At 48.6% G+C, this 19,326-nt stretch overlaps 1 protein-coding gene across 1 annotated transcript; it reads right to left on the minus strand.

Annotated features, from left to right (window-relative positions):
• Positions 1 to 5,789: 5,789 nt before the first annotated feature.
• Positions 5,790 to 6,252, minus strand: LOC121463211 (60S ribosomal protein L29-like). Its single transcript, XM_041675319.1, has 2 exons — positions 5,948 to 6,252; positions 5,790 to 5,898 (listed from the first exon to the last, which is right to left on the minus strand). The coding sequence occupies exons 1-2, from the start codon at positions 6,250 to 6,252 to the stop codon at positions 5,790 to 5,792; spliced, it is 414 nt and encodes a 137-aa protein (XP_041531253.1).
• Positions 6,253 to 19,326: the final 13,074 nt, after the last annotated feature.

Below are 19,326 nucleotides of genomic sequence, written 5' to 3' on the forward strand. Positions count from 1 at the left end.
AAATTATTATTTTTTTATATTTATTTAGTTTATCAAGCCTGGTGTCTATAAAGGTGAGAAGAAGCTGCTGCTTGGAGAGGGTGATGGAAAAGGAAGGAACTCAGGCTGGGAGCTGAAGATCAGCCTGCCTTGGGGGGGCGTGGCTTGTCTCTTAAGAGACAGGACAGGTCATTACACCTTGGGACTGGAGTTAAAAATGGTTGTGAGCCACTGTGTGGGTACTAGGATCTGAACCTGGGTCTTCTGTAAGAGTGGTAAGAGCAAGCAATGTTTCCAGCCCCATTTTCTTTCTCTTTCCCTCCCTCCCTCCCTCCCTCCTTTCCTCTTCTTTTTTTCTTTTCTTTTTTCTTTTCTTTTTTTTTTTTGACAGAATTTCTGTGTGTGGCTTTGGAGCCTGTCCTGGCACTCGCTCTGTAGACCAAGGCTGGCCTCAAACTCATAGAGATCTGCTTGCCTCTGCCTCCCGAGTGCTGGGATTAAAGGTGTGTGCTACCACTGCCTGGCCTTTTAAAAGATTTACTTTTAAAAAATTGTGTGTATACGTGTGTGTGTGTGTGTGTGTGTGTGTAACTTCAGAGCCCAGAAGAGGGCATCAGATCCTCTGGAGATGTAATTCTAGGCGATTGTGAGTCACCCAACATGGGTGCTGGGAACTGAACTCCAGACCTCTAAAAGAGTAGCAGTTCTCTTAACTACTGAGTAGTCTTTCCAGTCCCCAGATGGGATTTTTCCCAAGTCTTGCAGGAGTATGGCTCTTTTATGCTGCTGTCAGCTGTGACATTAGCTTGGATAAAGCCATATAGGGTGCTGCCTGGACCACCAGAGTCTTAATCTGTGGTCCATACTGGAGGCTGGAGCTTTGCTTTGTACTAAGATGTGTAATGGTAGCCTTGGGTGGACTTGGAGAAACACCTATCCAGTCTTCTGTTCCGTATGTTTCTGCTAGCTCTGACCGTATTGAGACCAAATGCGATTATCAGTGTTACTGTTACCCAAGCGCACTGCTCCCTGGAACTCCTCAGGGCTCTTGTGACAAAGGATGCTAGTTGTCAGTGTGCTTTGTGCTTTGGCTGGGGTCAGCCCATTCATGCGTATTCTGATTTCTAAGGCCCATGTTGTTGGAATAATCCCAGACCTGCAGGGATGAACTCCCACAGCCCAGGGGCTGAGGGAAGACACATGGGTGACCCATTCCACTAGATGCAAGGTTAGTAGCCAGTAAATCATGTGATCTCCAGGAGAGCAGGCTCCAGGCTGCTTGAGGAAGCAGACATGTCTGTTCCTTTTGCTCCTGAACCTAGGTGGTTCTGGGGGTTCAAACCCAATTTCTTTGTGGGTATGCTTTAGGACTCTACAGCTCCGGCCATTGGGGTTACCCTCCACTTTTTCTGAGGCAGAGTTCCAGGTGGCTCAAGCTTGAAATTACTATGTCACCTACGAGAGTGGCCTTGATCATCCTGCTTCCCCTGTGGACTGCATCACCGTGTTTAGTTTATACAATGCTGAGGACTGAGCGTGCTTCATGCGTGCTAGGCAAGAACCCTACCCATTGAAGCACAGCCCAGTTTTGCCCTTCTCTTTCATGGCTATCCTGACTTCCTGTTTAAGCATCCCCCGAGCGTGATGTGGTGGGGACAGCAGGTGCTTACTCCTGAGTTCTGGATGCTGTTGTACCACTTGATGTTGTTGAGAACCAGCAGCAAGCTGAGCCTGGACGGGTGCCAGTGGCCCACGGCCCATGGACAGCCTATCTTCAGATGTTATCTATAGCTGGGGTGCCCTGAGTCTGGGGGACCTCTCAGGAGCAGGGGATGGATGACCTACAGGCTGGGTACAGACAGCTGGGGCTCTATGCAGGGAGCTGAGAACTAAGGTAAGGCCACAGGAGCCCAGAGGTGGGGCGGCGAGCACCATACCCACACGCCACCTGGTACTCACAGCCATTTTCTCCACAGGGTATGAAGAAAAGTCTCCAGACAGGGTAAGTGGAGAGACAGACTAGAACCACAGAGGTCTAGATTGATCCCATCCCATGTCCCTGTCCTTCATTCCCTGCCCATCAGGGGCAGGACCACTCCTCAGCTTGGGCCCTACTTGAATCTGTGGGGCATCAGACAGCCCTGAGAGGGGAATGAGCAGAGGAAGCTGGACAGTCTTAGAGTCCACAGAGCTGCCCTGGTGATGGAGCAGAGCAGATTCATGTTTTCTGTAAGCCTGGGAGGTCTTTGTTGAGGAGTGCTGAGGGGGACTCCATTCTGGATGGGAAAGCTCCAACTGATTCTTCACTGGGGTCCCAGTCCCACCCTCTCCATCTTTCCTTTCTCTACTTCATGGGACCTGCTGCCCTGCTCTTCTTCTTTTCTTTGAAAAGAGATCATTTATTTATTTTTCAGCATCTGTGTGGGAATTCTGCCTGTGTGTATGTATTGTGCCTTGTGTTCAAGGAGATCCAAAGAGGACATCAGCTCTCCTGGAACTGGAGTCTCAGATGTTCATGAGTTCTTACTTGGGTGTTGGCAACTGAACCCTGGTCCTCTGCAAGAGCAATGAGCACACTCATAAGCACCGGGCCGTCTCTCCAGCCCCTAGCTCAACCACTTTATAAGGAAGTCTAAGCTGTTTGCTGCCTCCCCGAAGCCAGAAACACAAAAGCATGTTTATAAATTTTGATTTTGTTTTCAGAACAGCTAAAGGAACACAATTGGCATTTAAGGGGGCTAAAAACCAAGTGCATGGATTCAGGGTGTGTGTGTGTGTGTGTGTCTGGTGGTGGTGGGGTCCCTGGGCATTGCCGTGCTCCCTTCTGTAGAGGGAACGATTGGTTGCACATTAAGTGTTCCGGGTAGATGAGGGCTCAGTGCAGCTGTTCAGGTAAGATGCTCTGCAGTGGGCACAGCTAGCTGTTTATGCATTATATGGTTACTTGGTTACTTTATAGTTCAAGAGTGCCCGGAGGAACCCATACGCTCATTTGCCTGTTTTTTTGTGACTTAAGAGCAGTTTTGCCATTTGGAAGTCCTTGTGGAGGCTTGGAGTTCTGAAGTCTTTGCATCTGGTCTCACTTTCTGTTATATAACTGATTCAATAGAAGTGGAGAGCTTGTGTGGTTAAGGAGAGAGCCCCTTAGGAGCCATGTGACCCAAGCAAAGTGCTCTTCTGAGCCCCAATTTCTCCTCTTGTACAATGAAGAGATCATATCGCCCACCTTCCAGGACAAGCTCAGCAGTGTGCCAATCCTCTTTGAAGTACAAAGTGTGTGCAATCAGGGTATTATCCCTCCTGCCATCATTCAGTGTGACATTGTTTCCATGGGAAAGTCTGAATTGCTTTATGACAATTGGATTTGCAATGTCGTTTCCAGGAATGCATTTGTCTCGAAGCAGTCGTTGGCCAAGAGCAACATAACCTGACCCAGGAATAAAATGCATCTGTGCTGGCACACAGAGCTGTCTAGGAAGGCTTGGCAGAAAAAGAAAAGGAGAGAAAAAGACTTGTACAGGCGGGGAGGCTTGTGCTGTTCCGCCGCACTTTCTACAATGGAGTTCTTGGGTAGCGTTCTCCAGAGAGACAGGAGAAAGCCAGGAGTGTGTGATGCAGTCATCATCTGTCTGTCAGTCTGTCTGTCTATCTATCTGTCTGTCTGTCTGTCAGTCTGTCTATCTATCTATCTATCTATCTATCTATCTATCTATCATCTATCTATCTACTCATCTATCTATCATCTATCTATCTATCTATCTATCATCTGTCTATCTATCTATCTATCTATCTATCTATCTATCTATCATCTATCTATCTATCATCTATCTATCTATTCATCTAACTATCTATCATCTGTCTATCTATCATCTATCTATCTATCTATCTATCTATCTATCTATCTATCTATCTATTGTCTATCGATCATGTTTCTCTTTCTTTCTCTCTTTCTTTCTTTCTTTCTTTCTTTCTTCCTATTCTCTCTCCCCCTGCCTTCTCTCTCTCCCTCTCTGTTTCCCCCACCTCTCTCTCCCTCCCTATCTATATAGCTAAAAGAAATGTCTTGGGTTGGATTGGCAGGTTAGTGACCAAGAAGAATAGCAATTAGAATCCAGAGGTCATCTTCTGGGAAGAATTCCCTCTGTCTGGGCAGGTCAGTCTTTGTTGTGTTCAGGCCTTTAAGTGCCTAGCTGAGGCTCACTCACATCCCATAGCTAATCTGCCTTATACAAAGTTTTGGGATGAATGTATTTGTCTTATGTACAAAATTCTCACCCCTAAAACATTTACAATAATATTTCATGAAATATCTTGGCATGGTGGCCCAACCAGTTGACACACAAGATTCACCTCCCGGGGATGGGATGTGGTTCAGTGGCAGAGCAAGTACTCAGCATGCGGAGAGTTCTGGATGTGAGCCTCAAAATCAGCAGAGTCACCCTCCACCTCCCTCCTTAGGCCTCCCCTCCTTCCTCTCCCCACAGGGCCCCAGCAACCACCCAGAAGTTGCAGCATTTTTTCTTCCTTGTGTGTTCATAGGAAAACTTAACTTTTTGTGTCCCCAAGGCAGATCAAGTGACAGCTTCCACTGAGCTGTGTGGCCTGGTGAAAGATTTACAAGGAGGATGAACTGAGGAATCACTAGTTCTTACCCATCATACCCCCTGTGAGAGACCATCTGGTCCAGGCAGTATTCGCTGGTGTGTGCGGGTGTGCGTGCGTGTGTGTGTGTGGCTCTCACCTCAAGCTTCCATAAACATCCTTTTTATATAACATGAGCTTGGGGGTTGGGGCCAGACCAAGTCTGAAGAGAGATATGGGTGGTTAGCCACTGGCTAGCTCCTTTGAAGGTAGAACACAGGAGGTGACGTCACTTGGGGCTCCCTGTCTTAGATGCGCAGGGCTAAGGATACAGGTTGGCAGTCATCAGGATACTACTGCTACTACGAAATAAACATCATTGCTAGATCATGATGTGATTTGGAAGGTACGTAAGGAATCCAATAACAAGAGTAGTGAGACTCTTTCCTCTTCCAGCCCCATCACACATGTGAGCAAAACCACTCCGTGCCTGAGTCTGTAAAGACAGAAACGTGAGCACAAGGCACATACTGAATCTTGTCCCATTCAAGCAGTAAGCAGCATTTCCCCGTGGGGTCTTGATCTAATTCATCTCCAGAAAAGATGCATTTCCACATTTTAATTATTTATTAAAGTTTATAGCTGTTTTGATCAACTTCATATTAGTAATAATTGCTAAAAATAATTCAATCCAGAAGAAATGTAGTCAAGATGTATGGATTTATGATCATGGGGAATAAAATTTAATTTTACAAACATGTTTGGCTCCCTGTGAAGTATGGAAGGATGATCGATAAAACCCTTTCAAAGGCGAAGCGTTGCATGAAGATGAAGTTGCTCGGGGGGAGGTGGAATAGGACTATTGGTTCAAAGAGAAAAACGATGTCACGCTTCAAATTTTTAAAGAAGTCACATGTGTACTTTTTAACACGAAATCACTAAGACCTCCCGATTACATGGAATCATCTCACTTTTAAACGAAAACACTTCAGATATATCAGAAATTACCTTCTACAATTATTTCAGTTTTGAAAATGTTCGTAAGACAAGCTACAAGACGTGGTTTTTCAAAATACTTTTATTTTTTATTTTATATTATTATTATTATTTAGCAGATCTTGCCTCAAGTTTATTGGTCAAAACAGCATAAAGTCTTGGCCATCTGCAAACAGAGTGTAGGTGTTCACACCGGTCCATCTGCCTTCACATTGGCAGATTGAGGCCTTTTTCTATGAGGCCTTCCCAGGGGCCTGGGAACCTTTGGGAACCTGAGCTGGAGCTGAGGCCTCTGCCTTGGTTTGAACCTTGGGATTTGGTTTTTGGAGCCTTCGAGCCCTGAACATGCAGCTTCTAATTCAAGCTTCATATCAAAGCCCCATATCAAAAATTCCCAAGCTCGGGGTGAGCAATGAAAGCGAGACGGCTGAGTTTGCGGCTGGGGTCCTTTGGCCTCTTGGGCTTCACCACCTGGGGCTTCTTGACGGCCTCTGCACATGCGCTCATTGCTTTTGCATTATTTGCCTGCATCTTCTTCATGCCATTCTTGTTGTGCTTCTTGGCAAAGCACATGTTCCTCAGGAACGTGGGGTCGACCCCCTTGAGAGAGTCATTATCTTTGTGACCGGGTTTCTTGATGCCCTTCTGTGCCATTTTCGGGATTGGTTGTGTGGTGTGGTTCTTGGACTTGGGCATGTCTGAACGGTAACCGGCGGCTCCTGAAGTGCCTGCGACCGGAAGAGAAAGAGTCAAAAGACTTTTAAGTAGCAGGTGGAGACTACTGTGATACCGCCTTGTCCTCTTGTCCAAAGAAACCACCGCTGGCCAGCACAGTCCATTCTGCTGCTCTCCGCCCTTGCTCCCTCTTGTCTGAGAAGAGTGCACTCGCAGGAGAAAGGGTCTTGACCGGACCATCTAGAAAGATGGGAATAAACACATGGTATCAGTGAACAGAAAGAGCTCGTTTGGTGGCGGTGTCGGGGAAAGCTTGGGTTAGCAGGGAGAACACGAAGCCGCCTGCCCTCAGAATTCTTCCATTGCGTAGCTGGGCTGGATAAGTGAGGCGTCACCCATTCCCACCGAAAGCCTTGCTACACGGGGTCTGCCTCCTTATGGGCAAAGTTTAAGGGAGATGTAATGACAGCGAAAGAAACCTGTCTGCGCAGTACAGGGTGGACTGGCCCCGAGGATTTCTTGGGAACCCCAGAACCGTTCTCCCTGGAGACTGGGTCAGGGGAGGCCGGAGGGCATAAGGCTCTCTTTGCAGAGGATTGGGTTGAGGGAGGGGAGGAAACCCTCTGGTGAGGGGAGATGCTGAAACCTACTGGCTTCATATTAAAGAAACCAGGATAGGGACTTGGGGTGATGCTTAGACAACCTGCCCCTCTGTCACATGTGTATCTGGGTTCCCCCAGTCTTGTAATTCTCCAGCAGGGTATGAAACAGTGATTTCAGATACATTAAATCCCACAGGTCCAAACGTTGAAAACCTTTCTTGCACAAACGAGTAAGACCCTGCAAGTGTTAACATTTTGTTACTGTAGACACTTAAACGATTTGAATGCAGAAGGAAAGAGATTGTGAGAGGCGTTGCTGCTGGGACTCAGTGAGCACCCAGGGGGGCGGGGACAGTGTTTCTGTCAGTTTCTAACACACATAAAAAAAGGCATGCCAAGGGCTGGAGAGTTGGCCAGTTAAGTGTGCACACTGCTCCTACAGAGGACCCATGTCTGGTAGCTCACAAGCTCCAGGGCATAAGGTGCCCTCTTCTGGGTTTCAAGGACACCTGCAAACTCACATACAGACACTCACGTGTGTACATAATTAAAACGGCCTTCGGAGACTTTTGTGTCTAGAGTTTTTTTTTCCTCCTTTCTAACACTTTGCGTTTATTTTCTTTCTATGTGTGACTAATCATGGCCCCTAGGAGCCCTTTTCAGACTTTAAGGCACAGAACCAAACTGGGTATGGCGGAGCACGCATCTAATCCCAGTCCAGGAGAGAGAGGCAGAAGCAGATCAGTGTGAGTTTGAGGCCAGCCTGGTCTACATAGCGAGTTCCATGTCATCCAGAGCCACACAGTGAGACCCTGTCTCAGAAAACAAACACGCACAAAACCAACCAACCAAACAAACAAAAAACAGATACAGACACTATGTTCTCATGACCAAACAGAGACCAAGACTGTGGAGTTTTTCTTGCCCATTTGTATCAAAAGGTATGTCAGTCAGTTTTAGTCGATGTGATAAAGACCTCAGGCTATCTGTCTGGAAGAAGAGATTTATGGGGCTCACACTTACTTGTCTGGCTCCATTGTTTTGAGCTGCTGTGAGGAAGAACGTTGTGTTGGGGAATCTATGACCCAATAAAGTTGCTCACTCCATGGCTAAGGTGAGAGTGGAGGGTGGGGAGACTGACTAGGGGCTCAGTCTCCACTATGTATGTCCCTCTAGGACCCCACAACCTAAAACAAGGCCCCAGGTCCGAAAGGCCCCACTATCTCCGAATAAAGTCACAGACTTGTGTGTGCTCAGACCTTCTTGTTGGTCCCACCAGTCCCCAAATAATAACCCAGGGACTTCTTATTGATTGCGAAAGCTTGGTCTTCAGCTTGTGCTTGTTCCCAACCGGGTCTTATAACTTGAATCAGCCTGTCTCTGTCAATCTATGTTCTGCCACATGGCTTTTTACTGCTGTTTCATTCTGTATGTCTGACTTGCTCTGCATCTTACTGGCTTCTCTCGTGCACCTAGATTCTTCCCAAGTTCCTGTCTTTACCCGGAAGTTCAGCCTAACCTCTTCTGCCTAGCTATTGGCTATTCAGCTCATTATTAAACCAACCAGAAGGTGCCTTTCACACACTGTGATCAAACATCCCCCAACTTTGGTGACCAAGTTTCCAGCATGTGAATCACCTTGGTGGCTTTGAAATCCAAATTATCTCAGCAGCAAGAGCTTGAGTGGGATATGGGGGTACTCACCCATAATCCCAGCACTCAGAAATGGAGGTAGGAGGACCATTGGCTAGGACAGGGATAGTTCAGTTGGTAAATCCTGCAAGCAAGACCTGAGTTCCAACCCAGAACCCACATCCTTGTAATCCTAGTGCTGAAAAGGCAGAGGTAAGCAGACCTCTGGGGCTCACTGGCCAGTGGGCCTAGCCAAACAAGAGACTGTGCTAGTTTCTTCTCCTTCTCCTTCTCCTTCTCCTTCTCCTTCTCCTTCTTCTTCTTCTTCTTCTTCTTCTTCTTCTTCTCCTCCTCCTCTTCCTCCTCCTCCTCCTCCTCCTCCTCCTCCTTCTTCTTCTCCTGCTCCTCCTCTTCCTCCTCCTCCTCTTCCTCCTCCTCTTCCTCCTGCTCCTCCTCCTGCTCCTCCTCCTGCTCCTCCTCCTGTTCCTCCTCCTCCTCCTCCTCCTCTCCTTCTCCTTCTCCTTCTCCTTCTCCTTCTTCTTCTTCTTCTTCTTCTTCTTCTTCTTCTTCTTCTTCTGACAGATTCTCTCTATAGAGCCCTGGCTATCCTAGAACTCACTATATAGACTAGGCTGGCTTTGAACTCACAGAGATCCACCTGCCTCTGCTTCCTAGTACTGGGATTAAAGGTGTGTGCTACCATGCCTAGTCTTAGTTTCTGAGTCAACTTGACACAAGGTAGGGTTATCTGGGAAGAAGGAATCATAACTGAGAAACTACTTCCATAGAACCTACCTGTAGGCAAGTTGAGAAAATTTTCTTGATTGACTACCGATGTGGGAGGGCACAGCCCACTGTGGGTGATGCCACCGCTGGGCAGGTGGTCCTGGGCTGTATAAGAAAATAAGCTGAGCAAGCCAGGAGGATCATGCCAGTAAGAGGCATCCTCCATGGCCTCTGGATCAGTTCCTGCCTCCAGGTTCCTGCCCTGTTGGAGTTCCTGTCCTGAATTTCCTCAGGGATGGACTGTTATCTGGAAGTGTAAACTGAAATAAACCCTTTCCTCCCCAAGTTGCTTTTGGTCATGGTGTTTTTATCACAGCAAGTCCTAAGACAGAGGCCGTGTTTAAAACAAAACACAAAACAAAATAAAACAAAAACAAAACACCTTCCCAAACCAGGGTGAATGGTACCTGAGGAATATCTTCAAGATTGGCCTCTGGCTTCCACACCCATGCACGCGTGTGTGCGGTACCTGCCCCCAACACACATTCATCGTTAGCCATACAGGAAGCTTATTGCTACCCTTGACTGCATGAAACCCTCTATCAAAAACAAAACAAGTAAAAATATTAAAGAGACAAGGTTTCCTTCCCACATCCACGAGGTTACCATGCAGTTGAAGAACTGGACTGGTTTTATTTTCTTGCATTTGGCAAAAAAAAAAAAAAAAAAAAAATCGCATGTAGAGCAACCTGAAAGTACGCGTTGGTCCAGAGCATCTTTCTTTATCAAAGCCACCCCGTTTGCCTTCGTTCTATGCCTTACACAGTTTGGAGGCAGATCGCTTGCTTTGATGGTACCGCTCTTTCACCTTTTCAAATCCCTGGGGGGAATTTCCCCCCTGGCTTTCTTCCTCTGCACCTGGCCAAGTTCCCTGCACACAACAGCCAGTCAATAAATATCTGTCGTGGCTGGTGATGTTCAGAGTGAAATTGAGGAAGCCTTTCATGTGTTGATAATGGCGGCGCTGCGCATTGGATCGGGCGTGAGGGGCCGCCAGAAGCATCGATGATTACCGTCGCAACTCCATCTCCCTGCGCCGACTTAGCAAGCCTCTGATTGAACGATGATAAAGGTATCATTTTCCTGCATTAGGAGGAAGAGGTATATGGAGATTTGACGCGCGCGGTGTTTCATAACTTTCTCTGGATAAAAATAGGGGCATTTGTCTTCTTTCATCTAAGGCGGAATCATTTCTGAAATGGAGTCTTAAATTTCGAGGTGTAGAACATTTCCAGTTAAACATCCTTGAGAAAGCTCGCTTCATGTTTTTCTGCCCAAATGGGGAGTAAGATTGCAGAAACCTGTTACCTCCCGATAATGGGCGCTCTGAATGGGGGTGTGGCTGCCGGAAGCGCAGTCACTCCTGGAGGCCTTCTTACTGGATGCTGGCTTTTGTTTCACCCTAGAGCTGTGGTTCAGGGGGGTGGGGCCACAGTGTCCTGAGAAAGAAGAATAAAGGGCAGTCCTCTATAGTGGCATTTTTGGGACACCCACCTTGTGCCAGGTACTGTGGCAGCAAAGGTGCAGACATGTTAATGGCACAGAGGACAGAGACCTCCAGGGAATGGGGACTGGGGGTGTAGGGAGAGCAGTTGTCTGCATCCAGTTGCTAGTTGATGCTGTGTGTTAAGCTCATGAAGGCACTGCAGGGCTGCTGCTGAGATTTTGGCATAGAAGGGATGGAGGCAAGTATGAATGAATGGTCTCAGCTATGCAATGACATTTTATTTTTTTGTATTTATTTTTAGTTTATTGCAGAGAGGTTTGCTTGCACTTATATGTGTATATACCATATATAGGCCTGGTGCCCGCAAAGATCAGAAGATGGCACCAAATCCCCAGAAACTGGAGTCATAGACGCTTGTGAGATGCTGTGTGGGAGCTGAGATTTGAACCTGGATCCTCTGCAAGAGCAGTCAATGCTCCTAACCACTGAGACATCTCTTTAGCCTTTCCACCTTATTTTTTTCAGACAGTGCTCCTCGCTGAATTTGGAGCTAGAGTGCCCAGTAAATCTCTGAGATTCTCTTGACTCTGCCTCCCTGGTGCTGAGAACACAGCCCATGCTGCCACCCCCAGCTTTCCATGGTGTCTTGGGTACAATTCAGGTCCTCATGATTGCATGGCAAATGTGTTATGGACCAAGCCATCTCTCTAGTCCCAATACCTGCATATTTGAAGGGAACACCTTCAAGGCACAGCAGCTGGGAGATGTAATGTTTTATTAGGGTGATAAGAACTAAGATAAGGGGCTGGAGAGATGGCTCAGTGGTTAAGAGCATTGCCTGCTCTTCCAAAGGTCCTGAGTTCAATTCCTGGCAACCACAGGGTGGCTCACAACTATCTGTAATGAGGTCTGGTGCCCTCTTCTGGCCTGCAGACATACACACAGACAGAATATTGTATACATAATAAATAAATTAAAAAAAGAGAACCAAGATAAAAGTCAAGGGTTCTGATTACCCTAGAACGTTAGAAGGGCTACTCTGTGCTATGTATGTCAATGACCCCCATATAGTCCTCTGCATCCGCCTGTGCACAGCTCTGGAAGGTTGGCCAAGCCACTCTGTTGCTGTTCCTTGATCTGTCTGCCCACACTCTTCTCTCTTGCCAGTCATGCCCCTGCAGCCTCCCATGTTTTGTGATAGAAGCAACCGAAGTGGGGGTGGTGTCAGGGTGAGTCCATGGTGTTCTCTGCCTGTGGGGATCGAGACTGTCTCCAGTGTTGCTTTGAGACAGTGTCATCTAGCAAAAGTAGGATCATAATTTATCCTCACGGTTGGGGTGAAGGGGAGAAATGAACTAGGTAAAGACAGTACCCACAGCCAGCCCACCCTCCCCACTTTTGGGAGCACCAGTTCACATCAGCCAGTGAGTCTTCTCACTCCCCAAAGAAGCCTGCTGCTAGGTTCCCTAGGCCACTGTGTTATCCTAAGAGCCTGGTTCAGAAAACAGCTCCCTCTGATACCCTTGGTCATGTCTACCTTCCTCAGCAGAATGGCAGTGGTGTCTGCTTATCGTGCTTACTGTACCGGCAAGAGAAGAGGTGCTGGGTAAATTGAAGCTAATTGAGCCAGGCTCAGGAAGGAGGCAAAGAGACTATTCCAGTAGGGAGATGAGATTGTGTCAAGGAGGCTTGAGAAGGGTCATGGGGCAGGAGGGATCCTTTAGTGTCCGAGGCAGGGTTCTAGCCACACATAGCAGCTGTATACTAAGCTAGGCAGTCCCTACATGGTCATACCAGAAAAGAGGTGGCCTGGTTTGCAGGAAGTGAGGGGAGTAGAGACAAAGTGGGGAGAGCAAGGCTCCTGCCACCATGTGCCTAGCCACTATGGTATCAGATCATGTAAGAAAAGGAACAGAGACTGAAGGGGCCAGGCAGGGGTGGATGGTTGATATCTGTGTTAGGGTTAAGCAGGGACATAGTTGCAATGCTTCAGTCTGTCCACCAGAGGGCAAGAGAACCCCACACATAAGACCTAGAGGCCTGGCTGCAGATCAGAATCAGCCGCACATATACTCGTTCTTCCCAAGAAAGACGAGGCAAATGTTTCCCAGCTCCTAAAGCCACGTGGAACAGAAGCATAAATTGTAGGCATGCTCGGTCTGATAGGGGGTGACATTATAAGGTACCCTCCCACCCCACTAAAGTGACACAGGGGAGATCTCATTTGGACCATGTATGCCAATACTCCACTTCTTTGCTTCATTGTTCAAAATGGGGGATTTTTTACCGTTTTTATCTGAGAGGACACAAGGCTCGTGAGAACACCCCTGGAGGTAGCAGGGCCACACCCTCAGCTCTGAGGACCCAGCTAGACGTCTGTCTGTGCCTTGGGAACGAATCACACTTGGCGGTGGGCATGGATGAGGGTTCCCACCTTGCTTTCTTGGGGTCAGACTTAGGCCAGGGTAGCTATGCATCACTTTGGCCCTAGGGTTTTCATCCATGATGTGGACATTTTAAACCAGCTCTTAGCAAAGGTCCTGAACATCGAAGATGATATCAGAGCACCACAATTCTCTTGAGCGTGAAGGCGGGAGAGTTCAATCAAGACTCAGATGAGGGCCTGCCCTCTCCGTCTCCCAGGGCTGAGCACTGGCTTGGATCATGGAGGGTAGTGAGAGAAGAAATGGACGGAGAAGTGAGAGGCCATGGGGTCACCCAGTCTCAACCTGTCCTGAGACTATGGTTCTCTGGGGTGGTGAGTGATGACCCTAGTTCCCCAAGAGGTGACATCTGCAGAAAACACTTTTGAGATGGACTTAGCCCACACCAAGCTGCCATGGTCCCCTAGGGATGGATTAAGATGGCCTCATTTTCCTCTAGGTAGTTCCCTTTCCGAGATGGTGGCATCATTCAGCTGGAGTCCCCACTTGGCTGCGTGTTATGTCAGGCAACACTGCTCTAGGGCTCACAGGGGTGCCGGTTTCCTCCACCCGCTTTTCTTCTTCTTGAGAGAGCAGATGTGTGGGAGCATTCACGGGTCCTGACAAGTCCCGTGTCTGTAGGAATAAAAACTCTTCCCTCTTAGCAGACGAAGAGCAAGTCACCCGCGTGTCACCTGTTCCCTGGTCCAGGGCAGAGGATGCATTTGGCTGATGGAGAGACAGGGATGAGAGACGGGCTCCTCTCTGTTCCATTGGTTTAGTCATGCTGTAGCCTAGGGAGGGACCGCAGAGGAAGCAGACATTCATTGTAGCCAGAGCAGGGAGGGAGACAGTTAGATCAAATCAGGCGGGATGGAAGGCTGAAGAGGCTGTCTAGGAGAAAATCTGCCCCAGAGACAGAGAGAAAGAAGAGGCTGAGGGTTTCCTAATGGGAGAGGTGGTCCAGGGTATGGGGAGCCCAGGGCCTCTGTCCTCGGCTACTGCGGGCTCTGTTGGTCATCTGTGGGGGAAGCAACGGGAGCACACAGGACACCCTGGGGTCCTTCCCAGAGAAGAGAGCCTTGGATGTGGTTTGCTGCTGAGCTGGGAGTGACCTGCACGCTCTCAGAGGCTGCTGTCTGCTCAGGACTCTGCAACCTGGTCTTCTAGCCTCTACAGAATCACAGGTCAGTGCCAAACATGGTCTCTTTCAGGTCACATGACCCCCTCACCAGGTTACAAGTGGGGTCGAGTGCTAGCTCCTGGAAGACAGGACAAGGCCTATCTAGTGCTGTGGATGTTCCAGGGCCCATTAGAAACACAAAGGGGCATGTGTTAGAACCCTGTGATTTCTTCAGAGTCTGGTTTGTGCAGCTGTCTTTGTTGGGGGGAGTAGGGGGACAACACAGATTCTTTGGTCTTCCATGTTCTCGCCTGTGCAATGTAAGAGCCCACCCCTACCCATCCCTGTCCTGCCCATCCTTGCCCTGCCCAGCCCTGCCCAGCCCTGCCCAGCCCTGCCCAGCCCTGCCCATCCTTGCCCTGCCCAGCCCTGCCCACTACTGCCCAGCCCTGCCCATCCCTGCCCTGCCCACCCCATCCCTCCCCACCCCTGCCCATCCCTGCCCTGCCCACCCCATCCCTCCCCACCCCTGACCATCCCTGCCCTGCCTTCAGGGCTCTCTTGGTGAGATGTGATGCCTGTGACTATGAATACACTCTGTGCCCTTTGAAGGATGGTACAGACATGGAGAGTATCACCATACTCCTTCAGGTAAGAAGGGTCCTTTCTCTCGCTTGTCCTCCTTGCATCTCCTCTGCTGCCTGTCATCCCCCCCTTTTTTTGTGGATGCCAACTCTCTTAGGGACAGCTAGCTCCATGGTTCCAGTTGGAGGTACCAATTTGTGTATTTATTCCCCGCTGAAAGTGAGTGGAGGAAGAGGAAAGTACCCTTCTAGCCTGGTCCATTTTATATTTGATACCAGCTTAGACAATTATTGAGGGGACCAGCAGGGGGCAGTGGCACCTCACATCTCAGACTCTTCCCTAAGCTTCCTGGCCACAGCTGTGGGATAGGGCAGGAAAGCACCTCACTGAGCAGTGTGTGTGGTGTTCATCAGGCAGACCGAGAATGTCTTAATGACCTGTGTACCGTGCAATGGATTATCTAAAGCCTGGTGTGGCAGGGCCACCCCGACAGTCAGGCCTGGGCACAGACGCTGATTTCCTTCCAGGAGCATAGGTTGAAGGGGAGCTGTCTTACAGGACATAAAAAAAAAGGGCATGACTCCCAGTGCTGCCCATGGGTCACTAGTGTCCCCTGAAGTCCTATCCAGAGACAGTGGCTATAGAGGAGACTCAGGTGAGCCCTAAGGGAGTCTCCTGCCTGGGTCCTCTAGAACCTACTTCTGAATTTAGGTGGTGACAATAACAAGAGCACACACAGGCAGGCCTTGAGGGAGGATCCAAGCCTTGACCTGGAACCTATCCTAACCGTTGGGCATACCAGCTGGGCCGTCCTCTCTCCTACCAGTCATGCCTTTCCTACTTCACTCAAAGTCTGTTCCCAGCTCCAGTCCCTGCCCCCAGATACCCAACTCCTAGTAGCTCAGTCATGTGCACTCTGCTAACTCCTGTGGACATCTGCCCAGGGTGTGGCTGCAGGACCTATTGGATTAAAGTTACTACAGCATCAGGTCCTGGGGATCCTTCCTCCAGCTTAGCATCTGGGGACCTTGCAGGACGATGCTCCGTGAGGGTATGCACTGACCAGAAGGGCTTGGCTTGGGGTTTTGGGGGACTAATAACTGACAAAGATTGGGTTTCTCCTTTTTGGCTTAAAGAAGTTTTTAAGGAGCCTCAAGTTGGAGGGGGTGTGGCCATTTGACCCCATTGCTCCTTGCCCATCAGCTGCTAAAGCTAGTTCTGTCCTGAGATTTGTAAGTCACTCCGGCTTCCCACAGGTGACAGCAGGGTCTTCCCAAGAGTCCCCTCCTCGGAAGACAAGGATTGAAGGTAATATTTACTCAGATCTGAGACACACACCATGGCTCAGAATATTCTGGGCTGAGGATGCAGGGGTGTTTTGTTCTATTTACTCTTAAGCTTTTTATTGCCTAGCTCTACCATTGCTAAAACATTTACTCAGCAACATTCATCCATGCTCTCCTCAGTTGAACCTGCATGCCTATATATATATTTTTTTTTTGAGTACTTACTATGTACTGTGTACACCCTTCCTACTCTCTTGGATTGCTGTAATATTTTAGGCCCCAAGAACAGTCAGGCTTTACCATCCTGATGAGAACCAGCTGTGGCTCCAGATGTGGGGCTAGACAGAGGGGTAGAACAGGATGGAGCCAGATGATAGTGGCTGTATATAGCTAGACAGACTCAGGGAAGAGGAAGCCAGAACAGGGCAGGAGGTAGAACAGGCTGGGGAGAGAGAAAAGAGGGACAGGCAAGTCGAACCAGGAAGAGAAAAGGAGCCAGGGATAGGAGGAGGCCATTCCTTGATGAAGGGGTTCTTGGAAAAGCGAAACTATGGGACAGGGACTTGGTGTAGGTAGGAGAGCTAGTGGGAGGGCCAGATGGTGGCAATCCAGTAAGAGCCTGGAGTTCAGGTCGGGAGCTAGCAGCTTGAAGCAGTTCCCCTGGGAGTGTCAGATCATAGCTCCAGCCACAAGCCCTGTTTTCTGCAGTTGCTGAGAGCAGCCCCCCTATGACAGGGTTGTGCATTCCCGACTGTGGGCCAGGAGGGTGGACCAGGTGCTATTTGAGGACATGAGGATAAAAATCATTAACAGGACAGAGCTTTGCTTTCAAGGAACTGCTGCTTGAGGACTTGAAAGTGAGTCAGCACTGGTATGGTGGCGGTGTGGGAGATGTAGGACGACAGTGGACAGATGGACAGATGACGAACAATGATGACACTGGTCCTGAGTGTTTCCTGCATGCACCATGCTGAGCACCTGCGTGACTGCCAGTCTGACCCTGGTGCCTGTGTATCTTATCTTAGCCAGGTAGCATCTCTGCCTTTCTCTGGCCAGGGATTCAGCACAGGTTTGTTCTGTGCTCCTTTCTTGAGGCTTCTGCTGGATGCCAGGCACTTGCAGAATGAGTGCCGTGTTGACCACCGTTAATGGCTCCACATCTTGCACATGGGAAGTTTAACACAGGGTCATGAGACTGGGGGTGACCAGGCAAATCCATGAGGAGACATTGTGGGACAGTTTGACTCCAGCGCGTGGCCAAGCCCCTCACTGTGGATGCTCATGCTTCCTGCTTAGAGGCCAGTTTGTCTATATCCAAGAGTCCGTATTCAAGATTTTAGGAAATCTGTAGAGAGGTGAGTTCTGTTTTTCTCTCAGTGGTTCTGAGAGCCTAGAAGCCAAGTGGAGCTTCAGACTCCTGATTCCCCTTGGTGCTCTCAGTTGAGGGCAGTGTGGTGTGCCTTTTCCTCGCGGGTACACAGACTATAGCTGAGTCCTTCTCCGTTTCCTTATCCTCTCTCCCCAGTTTTCCTCTCTTTCTTTTCCTTCCCCACCACGCCCCTTTCCTTCCCTTCTCTTTTTGTCAGTCTTGGAACTGAACTCAGAGCCCTGCATATGCTAAGTGAGCAATCTACCACTGAATTATTTCCCTAACCCTTGCAAAGTGTGTGTACATGTAGTGTCTGTGTGTATGTGCGCATGCACACATGCATATCTGAGCATGTGTGTACATGTAGTGTCTGTGTGTATGTGCGCATGCACACATGCATATCTGAGCATGTGTGTACATGTGGTGTCTGTGTGTATGTGAGCATGCACACATGCATATCTGAGCATGTGTGTACACGCACATGCACCCATGTGTGCTCATGTGCATGTGTGTGTGTGCGATGTGTATGTAGGGCATGTGTGTATGTGTGTGTGTGCAGGTGGACTCACCTGAGCATGTGCATACAGAAGCCAGAGCTCAGCTTTGGATGTCTTCCTCTATATGTCTCCATCTTATTCTTTGACAGTAGCTCACTGAACCAGGAGCTTGCAGATTGCCCAGGCTAAATGGCCAGCAAGCCTCCAGAATCCTCCTGCTTCTGCCCCATCAACAGTAGGGTGCTATGTACCGCCATGTCCAACTTTTATGTGAATGTTTGGGATCTGAGCTCAGGTCCTCATGCTTCATCAGTAAGTACAGCATCCGCTGAGACATCTCTCCGGCTGGTAAAGACTGTTTTTAAGTCTCTTTCAACCCTTTCCTCCTCAAGTTCACAGAAAAATCATTAAAACAAAAATCTCAAGTCATGGCGTTCTTTAATCTCTAATCATTTGCTCAGTGTCAATCCTATAAATTGTTTCCAGCTCTTGCTTCTCAAATGAAACTTTAAATTGGACACTCTAGGAGTTTGGGGACTGTAAGGAAATGATTGCTACTTGGTTTTAGTATGTTTCAAAAAAAATCTTCCAACAGGGTTGATTGGTGATTTAAGAACATGAGTATTTTTATACTTCTCCCCCCATGTCAGACTCTGTCTGGGGCTTCTTTTCTGTAGGATAGTGATCCTGTCAGGAAGTCGTTGTTACCCCCATTTTGAAGGCGAGAACAATAAGGCTTGGGGAAATTAAGGAAGAAGTGTGGCTCAGATTCTAAGATAGCTCACATCAGTACAGAAACCAGTCTTCAGGCAAATTCTATCTTATTAAAAAAGGTTTGTTTATGGATGTTGTGTCTGCATGTATGTGAGGGTACCGTTGTATGTACAGTAACCACGAAGGCCAGGAGAGGACATTGGAATCCCTGGAATAAGAGCTAGCGATGGTTGGCATCCCCCATGTTGGGGTTGGCAACTGAACCTGAGTCTTTTGGAAGAGCAGCAAGTACGCTTGTTGAGCCATCTTCCCAGCCCCAAATTTTCTTATCTTAATAATTCGCACAACTACTGTGGATTGTACTTGGTACAACCCTTGCAGCTGGAGTGGTGAGTGCTTGCTGCATTAGCCCAGATACCTGAGTTTGATCGCTGAAACCCAGGTGGAAGAAGAGGACCTACTCCTAAAAGCTGGGCTCTGGCCTTCTCTGTGGACACACCCTCATGCACACCTCCTGCTCCCCAGCACCCTGAAACCCCCATAGCCACATATGTCTATGATCCCAGTGCCCAGGGGCTGAGGCAAAAGAATGCTAAGTTTGAGGTCAGCCTGAGTTATGTGGTAACACTTT

The sequence above is a fragment of the Microtus oregoni genome, unplaced genomic scaffold, assembly GCF_018167655.1.
Source record: "Microtus oregoni isolate MIOR12 unplaced genomic scaffold, Mior012 000026F_ref0000081, whole genome shotgun sequence".
Taxonomy (NCBI): domain Eukaryota; kingdom Metazoa; phylum Chordata; class Mammalia; order Rodentia; family Cricetidae; genus Microtus; species Microtus oregoni.